The sequence below is a fragment of the Pecten maximus genome, chromosome 1 (assembly GCF_902652985.1).
Source record: "Pecten maximus chromosome 1, xPecMax1.1, whole genome shotgun sequence".
NCBI classification, from domain to species: Eukaryota; Metazoa; Mollusca; class Bivalvia; order Pectinida; family Pectinidae; genus Pecten; species Pecten maximus.
In genome coordinates this window covers 6,921,472-6,941,408 of record NC_047015.1, presented here as the reverse complement: position 1 = coordinate 6,941,408, position 19,937 = coordinate 6,921,472, and the positions used below count along the sequence as shown (strand labels likewise).

Genomic DNA, 19,937 nt, shown 5'->3' with positions numbered 1-19,937 from the left:
GTATCTAGATCCTGATGTCCTTGGGTAGCCTATGTATGTCAGGGTGGTATCTAGATCCTAATGCCTTTGGGTAGCCTATGTATCTTGGGCTAGTATCTAGATCCTAATGCCCCTGGGTAGCCTATGTATCTTGGGCTAGTATCTAGATCCTAATGCCCCTGGGTAGCCTATGTATCTCAGGGTGGTATCTAGATCCTAATGCCCTTGGGTAGCCTATGTATCTCAGGGTGGTACCTAGATCCTGATGCCCTTGGGTAGCCTATGTATGTCAGGGTGGTACCTAGATCCTAATGCCCTTGGGTAGCCTATGTATGTCAGGGTGGTATCTAGATCCTAATGCCCTTGGGTAGCCTATGTATCTCAGGGTGGTATCTAGATCCTAATGCCCTTGGGTAGCCTATTTATCTTGGGCTAGTATCTAGATCCTGATGCCCTTGGGTAGCCTATGTATCTCAGGGTGGTATCTAGATCCTGATGCCCTTGGGTAGCCTATGTATGTCAGGGTGGTACCTAGATCCTAATGCCCTTGGGTAGCCTATGTATGTCAGGGTGGTACCTAGATCCTGATGTCCTTGGGTAGCCTATGTATGTCAGGGTGGTATCTAGATCCTGATGCCCTTGGGTAGCCTATGTATGTCAGGGTGGTATCTAGATCCTGATGCCCTTGGGTAGCCTATGTATCTTGGGCTAGTATCTAGATCCTAATGCCCTTGGGTAGCCTATATATCTCAGGGGGTACCTAGATCCTAAAGCCCTTGGGTAGCCTATGTATCTCAGGGTGGTATCTAGATCCTGATGCCCTTGGGTAGCCTATGTATCTCAGGGTGGTATCTAGATCCTGATGACCTTGGGTAGCCTATGTATCTTGGGCTAGTATCTAGATCCTGATGCCCTTGGGTAGCCTATGTATGTCAGGGTGGTATCTAGATCCTGATGCCCTTGGGTAGCCTATGTATCTTGGGGTGGTATCTAGATCCTAATGCCCTTGGGTAGCCTATGTATGTCAGGGTGGTATCTAGATCCTGATGCCCTTGGGTAGCCTATGTATGTCAGGGTGGTACCTAGATCCTAATGCCCTTGGGTAGCCTATGTATCTCAGGGTGGTATCTAGATCCTGATGCCCTTGGGTAGCCTATGTATGTCAGGGTGGTATCTAGATCCTAATGCCCTTGGGTAGCCTATGTATGTCAGGGTGGTATCTAGATCCTAATACCCTTGGGTAGCCAATGTATCTTGGGCTAGTATCTAGATCCTGATGCCCTTGGGTAGCCTATGTATGTCAGGGTGGTATCTAGATCCTAATGCCCTTGGGTAGCCTATGTATCTCAGGGTGGTATCTAGATCCTAATGCCCCTGGGTAGCCTATGTATCTTGGTCTAGTATCTAGATCCTGATGCCCTTGGGTAGCCTATGTATTTCAGTATGTTATAGATATAATGAAGCTTCACCTGTTGTCCTTGGTGACGGTCTTATGTGAACCTCCAGGTACCAGATTCATGCTTTGTATTTCTCCGAAGTTCTCCACTGTTACCTGTTATATCCACAAAGACATCTTTATACATAAAAAATCACTCAATTTTATTGAACTAGTGCAGTAACTAAAGTTTACAATTTTACCCATTAGAATTTCATTGCGCCTTGGTCATGGTTCATTTACTGTAGACAAAATCATTCCAAAAAGCTTTAATCATGCAACTAGCTTCGATTGTTACCTCTGTTATCTGTAGGATGATGTGGTAATATTTCTTATTCAGATTTTTGACAAATTTACCTCAAATGTCAAACAGAATGTGTTTTCAATATCGTCATCTTCAGAATCCAATAGGTCCTCCATGCCTCTGTATTAAGAGAAACAAGGACTATTAATATTATTTTCAGGAATCTCATCCTGCACCATATATTTACATATAATACAGTCCATCTTCTGAATCTTTTGTACAAAAATACACTTACGACTGTCAGTGTCTGCTAACCAGTTCATTTATAAATCTTGTACAATAAAATTGTCATAATTACTTGTTCAATTATGGATTTTTAGATTTCATTAGCCTGGGGATAATTATGTCCAACTATATACCTGGTAAACTACCAATTAGGTCCAACTTTATACCTGGTACACTACCAATTAGGTCCAACTATATACCTGTACACTACCCATTAGGTCCAACTATATACCTGTACACTACCCATTAGGTCCAACTATATACCTGTACACTACCCATTAGGTCCAACTATATACCTGTACACTACCAATTAGGTCCAACTATATACCTGTACATTACCAATTAGGTCAAACTATATATCTGTACACTACCAATTAGGTCCAAATATATACCTGGTACACTACCAATTAGGTCCAACTATATACCTGTACATTACCAATTAGGTCCAACTATATACCTGGTACAGTACCAATTAGGTCCAACTGTATACCTGTACACTACCAATTAGGTCCAACTATATACCTGGTACACTACCAATTAGGTCCAACTATATACCTGGTACACTACCAATTAGGTATAACTATATACCTGTACACCACCAATTAGGTCTAACTATATACCTGTACACTACCAATTAGGTCCAACTATATACCTGGTACACTACCAATTAGGTCCAACTATATACCTGTACACCACCAATTAGGTATAACTATATACCTGTACACTACCAATTAGGTCCAACTATATACCTGTACACTACCAATTAGGTCCAACTATATACCTGTACACCACCAATTAGGTATAACTATATACCTGTACACTACCAATTAGGTCCAACTATATACCTGTACACCACCAATTAGGTATAACTATATACCTGTACACTACCAATTAGGTCCAACTATATACCTGTACACCACCAATTAGGTATAACTATATACCTGTACACTACCAATTAGGTCCAACTATATACCTGTACACCACAAATTAGGTATAACTATATACCTGTACACTACCAATTAGGTCCAACTATATACCTGGTACACTACCAATTAGGTCCAACTATATACCTGTACACCACCAATTAGGTATAACTATATACCTGTACACTACCAATTAGGTCCAACTATATACCTGTACACCACCAATTATGTCCAACTATATACCTGTACACTACCAATTAGGTCCAACTTTATACCTGGTACACTACCCATTAGGTCCAACTATATACCTGGTACACTACCAATTAGGTATAACTATATACCTGTACACTACCAATTAGGTCCAACTATATACCTGTACACTACCAATTAGGTCCAACTATATACCTGTACACTACCAATTAGGTCCAACTATATACCTGGTACACTACCAATTAGGTCCAACTACATACCTGTACATTACCAATTAGGTCCAACTATATACCTGGTACACTACCAATTAGGTATAACTATATACCTGTACACTACCAATTAGGTCCAACTATATACCTGGTACAGTACCAATTAGGTCCAACTATATACCTGGTACACTACCCATTAGGTCCAACTATATACCTGGTACACTACCAATTAGGTATAACTATATACCTGTACACTACCAATTAGGTATAAATATATACCTGGTACACTACCAATTATGTCCAACTATATACCTGTACACTACCAATTAGGTCCAACTATATACCTGGTACACTACCAATTAGGTATAAATATATACCTGGTACACTACCAATTATGTCCAACTATATACCTGTATACTACTAATTAGGTCCAACTTTATACCTGTATACTACTAATTAGGTCCAACTTTATACCTGTATACTACTAATTAGGTCCAACTTTATACCTGGTACACTACCAATTAGGTCCAACTTTATACCTGGTACACTACCAATTAGGTCCAACTATATACCTGGTACACTACCAATTAGGTCCAACTATATACCTGGTACACTACCAATTAGGTCCAACTATATACCTGGTACACTACCAATTAGGTATAACTATATACCTGGTACACTACCAATTAGGTCCAACTATATACCTGGTACAGTACCAATTAGGTCCAACTATATACCTGGTACACTACCAATTAGGTATAACTATATACCTGTACACTACCAATTAGGTCCAACTATATACCTGGTACACTACCAATTAGGTATAACTATATACCTGTACACTACCAATTAGGTCCAACTATATACCTGGTACACTACCAATTAGGTCCAACTATATACCTGGTACACTACCAATTAGGTCCAACTTTATAACTGTACACTACCAATTAGGTCCAACTATATACCTGGTACAGTACCAATTAGGTCCAACTATATACCTGGTACACTACCAATTATGTCCAACTATATACCTGTACACCACCAATTAGGTCCAACTATATACCTGGTACACTACCAATTAGGTCCAACTATATACCTGTACACTACCAATTAGGTCCAACTATATACCTGTACACTACCAATTAGGTCCAACTATATACCTGGTACACTACCAATTAGGTCCAACTATATACCTGGTACACTACCAATTAGGTCCAACTATATACCTGGTACAGTACCAATTAGGTCCAACTATATACCTGTACAGTACCAATTATGTCCAACTATATACCTGTATACTACTAATTAGGTCAAACTATATACCTGTACAGTACCAATTAGGTCCAACTATATACCTGGTACACTACCAATTAGGTCCAACTATATACCTGTACACTACCCATTAGGTCCAACTATATACCTGTACACTACCAATTAGGTCCAACTATATACCTGGTACACTACCAATTAGGTCCAACTATATACCTGTACACTACCAATAGGTTCAACATTCAGTAATGGCTCTAGACAAACCTATTTATTATAACATAGTGTTACTAGAACAGTAATAATAAAATTACAAATCGGTTCTCTACCTGCTTACTGTTGGCATCAGATCCTTCAAGTCTTCAATGTTTACAGACCTGTGAACATCAAAGGACACGTATGATATACTTCACCAAGCTGTCCCCTTGAAGCACGGAGCTGACCACTATGACGCAGGTATGGTCACAATTATATCAAAATAATAAGCATGCTTTTATGAACAAGTATACATTTAAAATCATAAAATTAGTTTAAATTTTACTTTTTGTGAGGGTGATGTTAAAAAAAACCCCGTAATTTATAATTAAACTATCATTTAATATACATTTGGTATACATATTAATACCTTTCTACAAGAAATGCTGTTTTGTTTTTCAGTTGTGACTACTGATTTAAAAGATGAAATGCTGGCATTTGCACCATTTGAACCGCCAGAAAGGCGCAACCCTATAGGGATGTTACCACACAAATTGCTTAGTTTCGGAGAAGAAGTTGTTTTTATCAATTTAGCCAAACTGGCCCCTTTTGGCCCCACCCCTCAGTACCCCGTGGGGTCAACCCCAACATTTTTACAATTTTGAATCCAAACCCCATAACCATGCTACCATACAAATGTGAGTGATATCCATAGCTTAGTTTCAGAGAAGAAGTTGTTTAAATAAATTGACCAATTTTGGCCCTGCCCCTCAGGTCCCCGGGGGATCAGCCCCACCATTTGTACAATTTTGAATCCCCACCCAATAGGGATGCTACCAGGCAAATATGAGCGATATCCATTGCTCGGTTTCAGAGAAGAAGTTGTTTTTATCAATATAGCCAAACTGACCCCTTTTGGCCCCTTCGGACCAGGTGAGCTAAAAATACTGTTTATCTTTTTTTTACGATCATGTTATGATCACGAGAGGATTGATTTTGAACCCTATCTGTATGTTACCCGATTGCCACGTATGAGCACAGGTTAATAACCAATTACTAACGTGTGTGCATGGTCTGTACAGATTATGATTTTAACACTAACCTGTGCTCGTGTTGTTGTAGTTTGGTAATACATTCTAAACTAACTGAAATTAACAAAGGAGCCATGCGGTAAGTATCAAGGTTAGCCTGGATACTGGTGTTTTCGTCTATAGAGACATACATATAGTGATCACTAATAGTCGTGGATACTACTCAAAAGTAAATATTGTCACGTAGTTCGCTCTTAGTTATGTATAACATGTAATCAGCATGTATATGTCGGTATAGAAACGTATGTTGCTGTGAGTGAATGAGTGGAGTGGCTTTATTTATTGTGTACATGTGTGTGTGTCCTTCTCTAGGTTGGGTGATCTATATTTAGCTGTCACACCTGGACAACCAGCCAGGGTACTTGTTCCATTGTTAGTGAGTGTTGAAATATTGTAACGAGAGAGCTGTCAATCAATGCTGTCTAGTCTTGTATTCTTTAATGTAATGGTTTTGTAACATGAAATCATGTGAAGTCAAGTCATCACAGAGTTTTCTTAGTAAATCGTCTGCCTTGTTCGGGCAGACTGAGCTTGATTGTTGTGTTGAGTGGATGTGTTTTGTTTACTTATAGCTCATGTCTTATTACATCCCTTGATTGAACACATCATTTTAAGTAACATCCAAGCCTCAGAGTTGTTTCCCTAATAAATAACCATTCGTCCCCAAAATGATACCTGGCCCACTATGCTTGAGTGGACTGATGCCTGTGAACCTGTGAAGCTTAAAGACAGGATGGTTGCTGCACCAATCTTGGCATATCCACATTGACAACTTTTATCCTGGATACTGATGCCAGTGATACTGGTGTTGAGACAGTTCTGTCCCAGATCCAAGATAGCCATGAAAGAGTCATTGCTTATTTTAGCAAATCCCTGAGCAAGCGTGACAAGGAGTTATTAGCTCTTCTGAAATCAGCTAACCAATTTTCATTGCTACCTTTATAGTCGCTACTTCAAAGAGCGCATGGATCGCTTTGTTGACTGAAGAATTTTAAGAGCTTGCTCTTTAGCTTTAACTCTTGTCATAATATGCTCATATTGCAACCAAGTTGATGCCAAATACGCAGTTTATGATATTGTTTGTGGCATTGCTGTATTGAGGCAGGTAACTCCTTACAACAGCTCCAATCAGAACATATCTGTTCATTCAACAATGATGATAGGATCAATGGAGCCTTTCCATTTGATAGATTGAAAGATTTACAGGGCAAAGACAAGGTATTGAGTGTAGTTGTAGGTTGGAAAGAAAGTGGGCAAAGACCTATATGGGAAGACATTTTTGATCAGTCCCAGGTGTTAAAACATTATTGGTCTCGATTGGACACTTTGTATTTCAGGTCTGGTGTTCACTACAGACGATTTGAGAATGATGATGGTCTATCCACTGAATGGCAGATAGTGCTGCCAGAGGTCCTACATAAAGTTGTTCTTAGAGAACTCCACAACTCGAAGAATGCAGGTCATCTAGGCATTGCTAAGATGCTAGGAAAGGTGAGGGCTAGATATTACTGGTGTGGACTAAGGAAAGACGTTGAACGTTGGTGCAGGACTTGTGATGTTTGTGCCCACAGGAAGCATCCTTCCAAATCTTTGAAGGCTCCTTTGCAGCAGTATGTAGTTGGGGCCCTATTTAAAGCATCGCTATTGATGTTATGGGTCCACTACCGGTGAACACATCTTGGTATCTCCGACAAAGAGAGATAATGTTGCCAGTTGATCTGATGTTTGGAAGTCCTGAGTCTGACAGTCCTGTTCTAAAGAGCTCATATGTGAGTGACCTGGTGAACAAGTTGAACTCATCCATTATTTTACTTGTGATAAGTTGACAATTGCGCATGGTGCAATGAGGAAAAATTATGACCATAATGCTAAATTTATCCTGTGTGAGGTTGGCTTCACAATCTTGCCAGAAAGAAAGGGGTGTCCCCAAAACTAAAGTTGCCCTGGACTGGACATTCATTGTAACTAAAAGGCTGACCAATGTTACATATCACATTCAGTAGTCATTGTTCGAAGCCCTGAATTGTTCATTTTAATTTCCATATAAAGGTGACCAGAAACCCACCTGGTTCGACGATTCAATGGCCAGACCAAATGATAGCATTTTCTTCTCCAATCCAGATAATCATGCCGAAGGATTTTTTCTCTCCACGTCTTCTGCTCCTGGGGCAAATGCTACAGAAAAAAGATGCAAAATCTGAGGATTCTAATCTTGGATGTCTCGGGAACGCTGCTCTTGATGCATCTAGTACAATTCCTGTTCTGTCTCTGACAGTCACAGCACTGATAGTACAATTCCTGTTCTGTCTCTGACAGTCACAGCACTGATAGTACAATTCCTGTTCTGTCTCTGACAGTCACAGCACTGATAGTACAATTCCTGTTCTGTCTCTGACAGTCATAGCACTGATAGTACAATTCCTGTTCTGTCTCTGACAGTCACAGCACTGATAGTTCAATTCCTGTTCTGTCTCTGACAGTCATAGCACTGATAGTAGATGAGAAAGGCACACTGGAAGGCACATCATTAAGTCTTGCTGGCATCGAGACTATGCAAGAAGAGATAATGTTCCCAAGTGACCGCATGGATGTTGGTTTCACTGCCATGGACCGTAGCTGTATGATGTTCCCACGTGACCTTGTGGACGATGGTTACACTGCCATGAACCGTACCTGTATGAAGTTCCCATGTGACCTTGTGGACGATGGTTTCACTGCCATGAACCGTACCTGTATGAAGTTCCCATGTGACCTTGTGGACGATGGTTTCACTGCCATGAACCGTACCTGTATGAAGTTCCCATGTGACCTTGTGGACGATGGTTTCACTGCCATGGACCGTAGCTGTATGATGTTCCCATGTGCCCTCATGGATGATGGTTTCACTGCCATGGACCGTACCTCTATGATGTTCCCACGTGACCTCGTGGATGTTGGTTTCACTGCCATGGACCGTAGCTGTATGATGTTCCCACGTGACCTCGTAGATGTTGGTTTCACTGCCATGGACCTTAGCTGTATGATGTTCCCACGTGACCTCGTGGATGATGGTTTCACTGCCATGGACCGTAGCTGTATGATGTTCCCACGTGACCTCGTGGATGTTGGTTTCACTGCCATGGACCGTAGCTGTATGATGTTCCCACGTGACCTCGTGGATGATGGTTTCACTGCCATGGACCGTAGCTGTATGATGTTCCACGTGACCTCGTAGATGTTGGTTTCACTGCCATGGACCGTAGCTGTATGATGTTCCCATGTGACCTCATGGATGATGGTTTCACTGCCATGGACCGTAGCTGTATGATGTTCCCACGTGACCTCGTGGATGTTAGTTTCACTGCCATGGACCGTAGCTGTACGATGTTCCCACGTGACCTCGCAGATGTTGGTTTCACTGCCATGGACCTTAGCTGTATGATGTTCCCATGTGACCTCGCAGATGTTGGTTTCACTGCCATGGACCTTAGCTGTATGATGTTCCTATGTGACCTCGTGGATGTTGGTTTCACTGCCATGGACCGTAGCTGTATGATGTTCCCATGTGACCTCGTAGATGTTGGTTTCACTGCCATGGACCATAGCTGTATGATCTTCCCACGTGACCTCGTGGATGTTGGTTTCACTGCCATGGACCGTAGCTGTATGATGTTCCCACGTGACCTGGTGGATGTTGGTTTCACTGCCATGGACCGTAGCTGTATGATGTTCCCACGTGACCTCGTGGATGTTGGTTTCACTGCCATGGACCTTAGCTGTATGATGTTCCCATGTGACCTCGTGGACGATGGTTTCACTGCCATGGACCGTAGCTGTATGATGTTCCCACGTGACCTTGTGGACGATGGTTTCACTGCTGTGAGCAATGTACTGGTGATTGGCCCCTGTTAGCACAGATGATGGCTCCACTACCTATTTACTTATTTGCAATCTTCAGGGAGAATTTCCTTCATGGATTGTTACCTGGACATGGCTGGAAAGGGAACAACGGATATGTGGTGGAAATTGTCTTTGTGACAAAGTTTGTTTTCGGAGGGATCCTGGAACGGACAACAGACTAGAAATGGAAGTGTATGGTAGCATTATTTTTTTGAGATTTTTTTTCATGAGGATGTGACTTAGTGACTCATTTAGTTGACAATTATGGCATCATTTACATGTAAGCATAATGCAATTTGTCAAATGTGATAATTTCATGTATATTGTACAGTAATTAATTTGAAGACAGGCCTGATGCTACCACAATACTACCTTCAGGTTTTAATCGCAGGCCTGCAGATACCACAGTGCTAGCTTTTAAAGAGATGTTAATCGTAGGCCTGCAATATCACAGTGCTAGCTTTTGAGGAGATGTTAATTGCAGGCCTGCTGTTACCACAATACTATCGTCAGGAGAATTTAATTGCAGGCCTGCTGTTACCACAATACTATCTTCAGGAGGATTTAATTGCAGGCCTGCTGTTACCAAAATACTATCTTCAGGAGAATTTAATTGCAGGCCTGCTGATAATAGAGTAAAATATCTTTTCTAGAAATTTTAATCACAGATCTGCAGATACCACAGCTACACTACCTTTTGAGGAGTTTTTTGTAGAGCGCCAATGGAAAGTCAAGCTGTATGATGGTTGAGTTGTAGATGGCGAGGCCACACAAACATCCGATCATGTGAAACATATCAATTCCTTCAAACGTCTGTCAACAATCAAATGACGGAGACAAGATTTATTAATATCAACACACAATAGTAAATCAAAACAGGCATTTCTCCTTCTCATCAAAGACATTTGCTGAGAAGATGCTGAATTTGTTGAATACTAAAATTCTACTACATAGTGTACATAGCATTGATCCAGTACACGCGAGATTCCACTAAATACTTTTATGTACAACTCACCATAGGATTGAACCAGTACACAGGAGATTCCACTAAATACTTTTACGTACAACTCACCATAGGATTGAACCAGTACACGCGAGATTCCACTAAATACTTTTACGTACAATTCACCATAGGATTGAACCAGTACACGCGAGATTCCACTAAATACTTTTACGTACAACTCACCATAGGATTGAACCAGTACACAGGAGATTCCACTAAATACTTTTACGTACAACTCACCATAGGATTGAACCAGTACACGCGAGATTCCACTAAATACTTTTACGTACAACTCACCATAGGATTGAACCAGTACACAGGAGATTCCACTAAATACTTTTACGTACAACTCACCATAGGATTGAACCAGTACACGCGAGATTCCACTAAATACTTTTACGTACAACTCACCATAGGATTGAACCAGTACACGCGAGATTCCACTAAATACTTTTACGTACAACTCACCATAGGATTGGAGATTCCACTAAATACTTGTACATACAACTCACCATAGGATTGAACCAGTACACGCGAGATTCCTCGTAATATTTAAACATGCCATACTTTGGGTCTAGGACTTCTCTTAGCAGCAACATAAAGAATTCCTGTAACAAGAAGGTCAGTTATACATCCAGATGTAAACAAAATGCATTTACTTGATGATAAACAACGTACATCATTTTATTACATTTTTACCAGTGAAATATCGAAAATCATACATTCTATAAAATTGATACTTTCAACTAGTGAAAAATATCACTTTTTCTTATTAGATCAACCACAACACTGCTTACAAATGACAATTGGGCAAATTACAAGCTGGTCTGGTATATTTTGCAATAAGAATGTAATGAACAGAATATCTAGCAACATCTTGAGTGATACCAAATACATGTATATTTCACTTGTGAAAAATATCAGAACATTATCCCCACTCATGAAATATATTTGGTATTAGTGAAGACACTGTTAGATACCTCTATGTATTTGATATAGCTCAAATGAATTAAGCCTTTAAAATGCTTATTATCATCTTCACAATTTCTCACAAATTGAAATTTAGGTGTCAAAAAGTTACCCAAGATTTTGATTGTTTAAAATGTGATATTTTCTGTATTTGTTAAAGAAAATAAAACATGCCACATTGAATCATACATCTTTGGTACATGGTATAAAGCTATGGGTGATATATGGATCATTTTACACATGTTTTCTGTAGCCAGTAATGTATCGAGTATCTCAGAGTTATTCTAGTTAATTTTTCTACATATTTCTTATCAAATATTGTGTAAGACACATGATAAATGATGTGATGATGTCATATGTTTGGTTTTTTGTGGTGGAAGGCTAAAACTTCCAAGTTTGAATTAGTCAGTCCTATAGGAAAATAAATTTGAGATTTTCCCGTTAATTTCTTGTTAGTGATGTGATAAATATAATTTTACACTCGTGTTAATTGAATTTATCAAACTCATTAAATAATTAAGAATCTCACTCATCTAAAGGCTCCTAACATATCAGATAATTACTACTAAGAAATATTGCGGGTGTATTTTGTTTGTTGTTAGTGTTTATTATTGGTAAACTTTAACCACATTCATATAACCTTGAACTGACCTAATGGCCGGTTGCAATATGACAGATAAAAAAACAATCAGAAACTGTGTGCGCATATTTGACACTAACGATGCAGAAAAGAAGTCCTGTATAGAGGGTATGTTGCGAAACTAAGCACACTTTGTAGCATTCTTGACCCATTTTGGCCCCGCCAATCAGCCTAAGAGGTCAGTCAGGGATGGGGTAGACCCAACATTTATAAGATATGGAATGACCCAATGAACCTTCAGACCAAATATAAACCAAATTCTTTCATTCCTACAGAAGGAGAAGGATTTTAAAGAATTTGCTATATATCCCCTATTGGGCCCCACAGGCCCCTGAGGGGTCAGACCCTCTGTTTATACAAAATTGGTTCCCATACACCCAAGGCTGCTTTAGGTCAAATATAAACCAAATTCTTTCATCACTACAGAAGAATAAGGATTTTAAATAATTTGTTATATTTCCCCTATTGGGCCTTGCATCTATGGCCCCTTGGAATGCTTCATGGACCAAATCTTTTCATTCTCACAAAGAACATAAGATTTTAAATAGTTTAGATTTAAATAAATTTCATTCCTACACAAGTTTCCCCATTGGTCCCTGCCTCTAAGACACCTTGAGGGCCAGACCCACTGTTTATACAAAATTGTTTCCCCTTCACCCAAGGATGTTTCAGATTGATCCTTTGGGCCTGGTGAGCTAAAAATCAACACTAGCTATATTAACTAACCAGCAGTGAAATTAATCTTTACCTCAGAACTCTTCAATACAAACTCCTATTAGTTTTCCTTATATTGACATTTGTATTGTATTATCAATATCTGTTCAGGAATGAAGTTACTACAGAGATGATACAAAATTAGGACAAGACAGATATAATGTATGGTTCTTTATCCTCTGTTGTTCTGAAAGATATAGCAGGGGCATGAGTTTTAAATATCTGACAGTACAAGAATTTAAAGACAATACAAGAACTCACTAACAGAACTGAGCTAGCTTTACAAAAGCAGAAACCCTAACACAGCTGTGGATATTACTATCATTACTACGAGGATTAAATATTTATGAATGAATTCAACACAACATGATCATTGTGATGACCAGATATGATGACAATCCACAACTGTCATTAGAATATCTGTCCTGCAAAACTTTGAAGGCCCACCTTCTTGACACCACCCTCATCTACTGCCTCTTCCCCTACGAATATCACCTGTAAACAGAGCAAGCAAAGAGCCTGTTAGTCACACATCTGGGTTATACAATGTTACCTTTCGTAGACCACCAGCATCAATGGCTTCTTCACCCGCAAACATGACCTGTAAGGCATACAATGGACCTTCCCATATAGTAACTAAGACATACAATGGACCTTCCCATATAGTAACTAAGACATACAATGGACCTTCCCATAGAGTAACTAAGAAATATAATGGACCTTCCCATATAGTAACTAAGACATACAATTGACCTTCCCATATAGTAACGCAAGACATACAATTGACCTTCCCATACAGTATCTAAGACATATAATGGACTTTCCAATAGAGTAACTAAGACATATAATGGACCTTCCCATAGAGTAACTAAGAAATATAATGGACCTTCCCATAGAGTAACTAAGAAATATAATGGACCTTCCCATAGAGTAACTAAGACATACAATGGACCTTCCCATATAGTAACTAAGACATACAATGGACCTTCCCATATAGTAACTAAGACATACAATGGACCTTCCCATATAGTAACGTAAGAAATATAATGGACCTTCCCATATAGTAACTAAGACATACAATGGACCTTCCCATAGAGTAACTAAGACATACAATGGACCTCCCCATATAGTAACTAAGACATACAATGGACCTTCCCATACAGTAACGTAAGACATACAATGGACCTTCCCATATAGTAACATAAGACATACAATGGACCTTCCCATAGAGTAACTAAGACATATAATGGACCTTCCCATAGAGTAACTAAGAAATATAATGGACCTTCCCATATAGTAACTAAGACATACAATGGATCTTCCCATATTGTAACTAAGACATACAATGGACCTTCCCATATAGTAACTAAGACATACAATGGACCTTCCCATATAGTAACTAAGACATATAATGGACCTTCCCATAGAGTAACTAAGAAATATAATGGACCTTCCCATATAGTAACTAAGACATATAATGGACCTTCCCATAGAGTAACTAAGAAATATAATGGACCTTCCCATATAGTAACTAAGACATACAATGGATCTTCCCATATTGTAACTAAGACATACAATGGACCTTCCCATATAGTAACTAAGACATACAATGGACCTTCCCATATAGTAACTAAGACATACAATGGACCTTCCCATATAGTAACTAAGACATACAATGGACCTTCCCATATAGTAACTAAGACATACAATGGACCTTCTTGTATATGTAGTTATCAGTACATGTATTTACACAGCCATCCATAAGTTCGTATACGCTTTGCAGACAATAAATATTATCTTGAAATTCAGTAGATATGATTGAAATATATATATTGTCAATCGTAATTTTTTGTTTGATTACTTCTCGTCAAAATGATTTAATTCATAGTATATGAATAGTCGATACATTTATTGATGATCTACAAATCCTCAAAAACCAATCTTTTTGCAACATTATGTCTTATTAGAAATTTTAAATTGATTGAGAACATAGTTTATGAGGTGCAATGTTTGGGTAAATCTTTTAATAAAAAAGTTTTTGTGCTTTTTCTGGAATATCTTGGAAAATAGATCCCTCCCTTGACCTTCCTTGAAACCTCATCCAGGTAGGTTATTTTCATAAAAATTTGCCATTTTCACTGACAAATTAATAATGTTCAAGAAAGTGAAAGTTTGTTATACACTTATAAGATATCAATAAGTCAAAAGAGTGTGTATATTATGTTATGGATGGCTGTGTAAATTTCCATTCTTATGTATTTAGGTAAAAAGTAGATATTTGTTCTTTACCAGTAAATTGGTACATTGAAAGTATTTGTAGTTTTATCAGAGAAATCATTATAGAGGTTTATGTGATTATTAAAAAAAAACACCTATTATTACATACCAAATCTGTCAAAAGACTTTGTTTAAAAGAGGCAAACTTTTGACATATGGTCTAATATATGGAGTTGCTTTATGTTTGTGAAAATATAAATAGCACCAATAAACGGTGTGTTTTACATAGATTAATTATAACTATTTCCCCTACTATTACAATACTAGTTTACCTTCAGAGGCTTCTTGAAGTCTGCAGCACCTTGCATCATAATTTGGGCAATGGTATCCCCAACAATATTTGTACGGGAGACATGGAGTACCAGACAGGGACTGACAGGATCTATTACCATGGGCAATAGAAAGCTCTGGATGTTACGACGATGTACTTCCTCAAAGGCTGTCTGAAATATAAACATTACTCCTCCAGTATCTTACATTACTCCTCCAGTATCTTACATTACTTCTCCAGTATCTTACATCACTCCTCCAGTATCTTACATTACTCCTCCAGTATCTTACATCACTCCTCCAGTACCTTACATCACTCCTCCAGTACCTTACATCACTCCTCCAGTATCTTAAATTACTCCACCAGTATCTTATATTACTCCTCCAGTATCTTACATTACTCCTCCTGTATCTTACATTACTCCTCCAGTATCTTACATTACTCCTCCAGTGTCTTACATTACTCCTCCAGTTTCTTACATTACTCCACCAGTATCTTACATCACTCCTCCAGTACCTTACATCACTCCTCCAGTACCTTACATTACTCCTCCAGTATCTTACATTACTCCTCCAGTATCTTACATCACTCCTCCTGAATCTTACATTACTCCTCCTGTATCTTACATTACTCCTCCAGTATCTTACATTACTCCTCCTGTATCTTACATCACTCCTCCAGTATCTTACATTACTCCTCCAGTATCTTACATTACTCCTCCATTATTCCACCAGTATCTTACATTACTCCTCCAGTATCTTACATCACTCCTCCAGTATCTTACATCACTCCTCCAGTGTCTTACATTACTCCTCCAGTATCTTACATTACTCCTCCTGTATCTAACATTACTCCTCCAGTATCTTACATTACTCCTCCTGTATCTAACATTACTCCTCCAGTATCTTACATTACTCCTCCAGTATCTTACATTACTCCTCCAGTATCTTACATTACTCCTCCTGTATCTTACATTACTCCTCCAGTATCTTACATTACTCCTCCTGTATCTTACATTACTCCTCCTGTACCTTACATTACTCCTCCTGTATCTAACATTACTCCTCCAGTATCTTACATTACTCCTCCAGTATCTTACATTACTCCTCCTGTATCTTACATTACTCCTCCAGTATCTTACATTACTCCTCCTGTATCTTACATTACTCCTCCTGTACCTTACATTACTCCTCCTGTATCTTACATTACTCCTCCAGTATCTAACATTACTCCTCCAGTATCTTACATTACTCCTCCTGTACCTTACATTACTCCACCAGTATCTTACATTACTCCTCCAGTATCTTACATTACTCCTCCTGTACCTTACATTACTCCACCAGTATCTTACATTACTCCTCCAGTATCTTACATTACTCCTCCAGTATCTTACATTACTCCACCAGTATCTTACATTACTCCTCCAGTATCTTACATTACTCCTCCTGAATCTTACATTACTCCTCCTGTATCTTACATTACTCCACTAGTATCTTACATTACTCCACCAGTATCTTACATTACTCCACTAGTATCTTACATCACTCCTCTAGTATCTTACATCACTCCTCCAGTATCTTACATTACTCCTCCAGTATCTTACATTACTCCTCCAGTTTCTTACATTACTCCTCCAGTATCTTACATTACTCCTCCAGTACCTTACATTATTCCTCCAGTATCTAACATTACTCCTCCAGTATCTTACATTACTCCTCCAGTATCTTACATTACTCCTCCAGTATCTTACATTATTCCTCCAGTATCTTTTTACATTACTCCTCCAGTTTCTTACATCACTCCTCCAGTATCTTACATTACTCCACTAGTACTGTATCTTACATTACTCCTCTAATATCTTACATTACTCCACCAGTATCTTACATTACTCCTCCAGTATCTTACATTACTCCTCCAGTATCTTACATCACTCCTCCAGTATCTTACATTACTCCACCAGTATCTTACATTACTCCTCCAGTTTCTTACATTACTCCTCCAGTATCTTACATTACTCCTCCAGTATCTTACATTACTCCTTTTGTATACAAACATTGTCACATTACTCTTCTAGTATCTTACTATGCACAAACATTTGCTTACTTGCCCTTTGGTCAGGTTAAATAGATATCAAACAAGAGCTGTTGGAGAACAGCATAGCTCGTCTCGTAAATGTTTGTCAATAAATAATTAAAATATATTAATTGGAATGGTTTCGCAAATTGCATTAATAATATTTATATTGTTTACTTGATCAGATTATGTTTTGTGAATTCATGCATTTGGGAGACAAGCTATGCTGTTGTAGATTAAATGAAGATATTAAACACAAATGTAATTGCTTTTGGACATATTTCTTCATTTTTTTGACAACATATCCTAATGAGAGTTGTCTCCCTTGAAAAATGTGACCGGTATAAATTGTCTATTGTGACGTTTTCATATTGTTTTATATTCAGTTTCACCCCAAGAGAGGATAGTGTAACTCCATAGGGACTCTTTTACCAAATATCAGCACCCTAGTACAATCATAAAGTAATGTGTTAAAAAGCTTTCAACATTTGCACGAAAATTTTTAAAAAATGTGTTTTTTCCTCAAAAAAATATTTCAGTTTAACTCAGGAAAGGGATAGTTCAACCCCCACAGGCAACCTAATACCATGTATAACTATGCCTTTCAACACTCACAATATAAAGTTAACACAAAGTCCAAAGATTTAAAAACAAAAACAAAAAAACACAGATTTAAAAAGAAAAAATCCAATTCTTACTCCAGGAAGGGATTGTCTTACTCCTATTGCCAAATATAAGCACCCTTGTACAACTATATAGTGATGTATTAAAACCTCTTAACAATTGCACCAAAAACTTAACGCAGAAATATTCTAAGTCCAAAAATTTGAAAAATTCTGGTTATTTCCCAAAAAAATCTTTTAGTTTAACTCCGGCAGGGGACAGTTTAACCCAAGAGGGAGTTTATTACCAACTATCAGCACCCTAGTACAATTATAAAGTGATGTATTAATACCTTTCAACACTTGCACGAAAAACTTAACGCAGAAATATTCCAAGTCCAAAAATTTGAAAATTCTGTTTTTTTTTGTTTTTTTTTAATCTTTTAGTTTAACTCTGGCAGGGGATAGTCTAACCCCAGAGGGACTTTATTGCCAATTATCAGCACCCTAGTAAAATTATAAAGTGATGTATTAATACCTTTCAACACTCGCACCAAAAACTTAACGCACAAATATTCTAAGTCCAAAAATTTGAAAAATTCTGGTTATTTCCCAAAACAATCTTTTAGTTTAACTCTGGCAGGGGATAGTTTAACCCAAGAGGGAGTTTATTACCAACTATCAGCACCCTAGTACAATTATAAAGTGATGTATTAATACCTTTCAACACTTGCACCAAAAACTTAACGCAGAAATATTCCAAGTCCAAAAATTTGAAAATTCTGGGTTTTTTTTTTTTTAAATCTTTTAGTTTAACTCTGGCAGGGGATAGTCTAACCCCAGAGGGACTCTATTGCCAATTATCAGCACCCTAGTACAATTATAAAGTGATGTATTAATACCTTTCAACACTTGCACCAAAAACTTAACGCAGAAATATTCCAAGTCCAAAAATTTGAAAATTCTGGGGTTTTTTTTTTTTAAATCTTTTAGTTTAACTCTGGCAGGGGATAGTCTAACCCCAGAGGGACTCTATTGCCAATTATCAGCACCCTAGTACAATTATAAAGTGATGTATTAATACCTTTCAACACTCGCACCAAAAACTTAACGCAAAAATTTTCTAAGTCCAAAAATTTAGTTTAACTCCGGCAGGGGATAGTTTGACCCCCACAGGGACCATATTACCATAAATTACTATGCCTTTCAACGCTTGCACCAAAGAGTTAACATTTGGAAAACCAACGCCGACGCCGACGCCGACGCCGGAGTGACAACATAAGCTCTCACTCTTCTTCGAAGAGACGAGCTAATAAAAGGAGTTCATCTACTGCCAAATACAGTTGTTGTTGAAAGGCAATGTACTGTTTAATGGTGAAAACTTTCAATATTGTTTACCTGGCGATAGTTCAGACATTCCAGTCACCAGCCACAGGTCCCAGTAAGAAGAATACTTATATAGAGAGGAAATCAGCCAAGGGTCCCAGATCAGAAGAATACTTTTATAGATAGGAAATAAGTCAAGAGTCCTGAATCAGAAGGATACTTTTATAGATAGGAAATAAGTCAAGAGTCCTGAATCAGAAGGATACTTTTATAGATAGGAAATAAGTCAAGAGTCCTGAATCAGAAGGATACTTTTATAGATAGGAAATAAGTCAAGAGTCCTGAA

At 38.3% G+C, this 19,937-nt stretch overlaps 1 protein-coding gene across 5 annotated transcripts in view; it reads right to left on the bottom strand.

The window, feature by feature from the left end:
* LOC117323482 (probable E3 ubiquitin-protein ligase HERC4) overlaps window positions 1-19,937 on the bottom strand; it is a 68,147-nt gene that overhangs the window by 6,033 nt on the left and 42,177 nt on the right. For 4 of the 5 annotated variants that reach the window (XM_033878742.1, XM_033878733.1, XM_033878757.1 and 1 more), the window contains exons 18-24: window positions 15,592-15,762; window positions 13,596-13,643; window positions 11,232-11,327; window positions 10,411-10,529; window positions 4,881-4,928; window positions 1,772-1,838; window positions 1,449-1,531 (exon numbers count right to left, since the gene is read on the bottom strand). In XM_033878742.1, the coding sequence (XP_033734633.1) occupies window positions 1,449-1,531; window positions 1,772-1,838; window positions 4,881-4,928; window positions 10,411-10,529; window positions 11,232-11,327; window positions 13,596-13,643; window positions 15,592-15,762 (632 nt within the window). Of the gene's footprint in view, window positions 1-1,448; window positions 1,532-1,771; window positions 1,839-4,880; window positions 4,929-10,410; window positions 10,530-11,231; window positions 11,328-13,489; window positions 13,538-13,595; window positions 13,644-15,591; window positions 15,763-19,937 lie in introns of all 5 variants that reach the window. The other variant, XM_033878766.1, reaches the window with a different exon arrangement.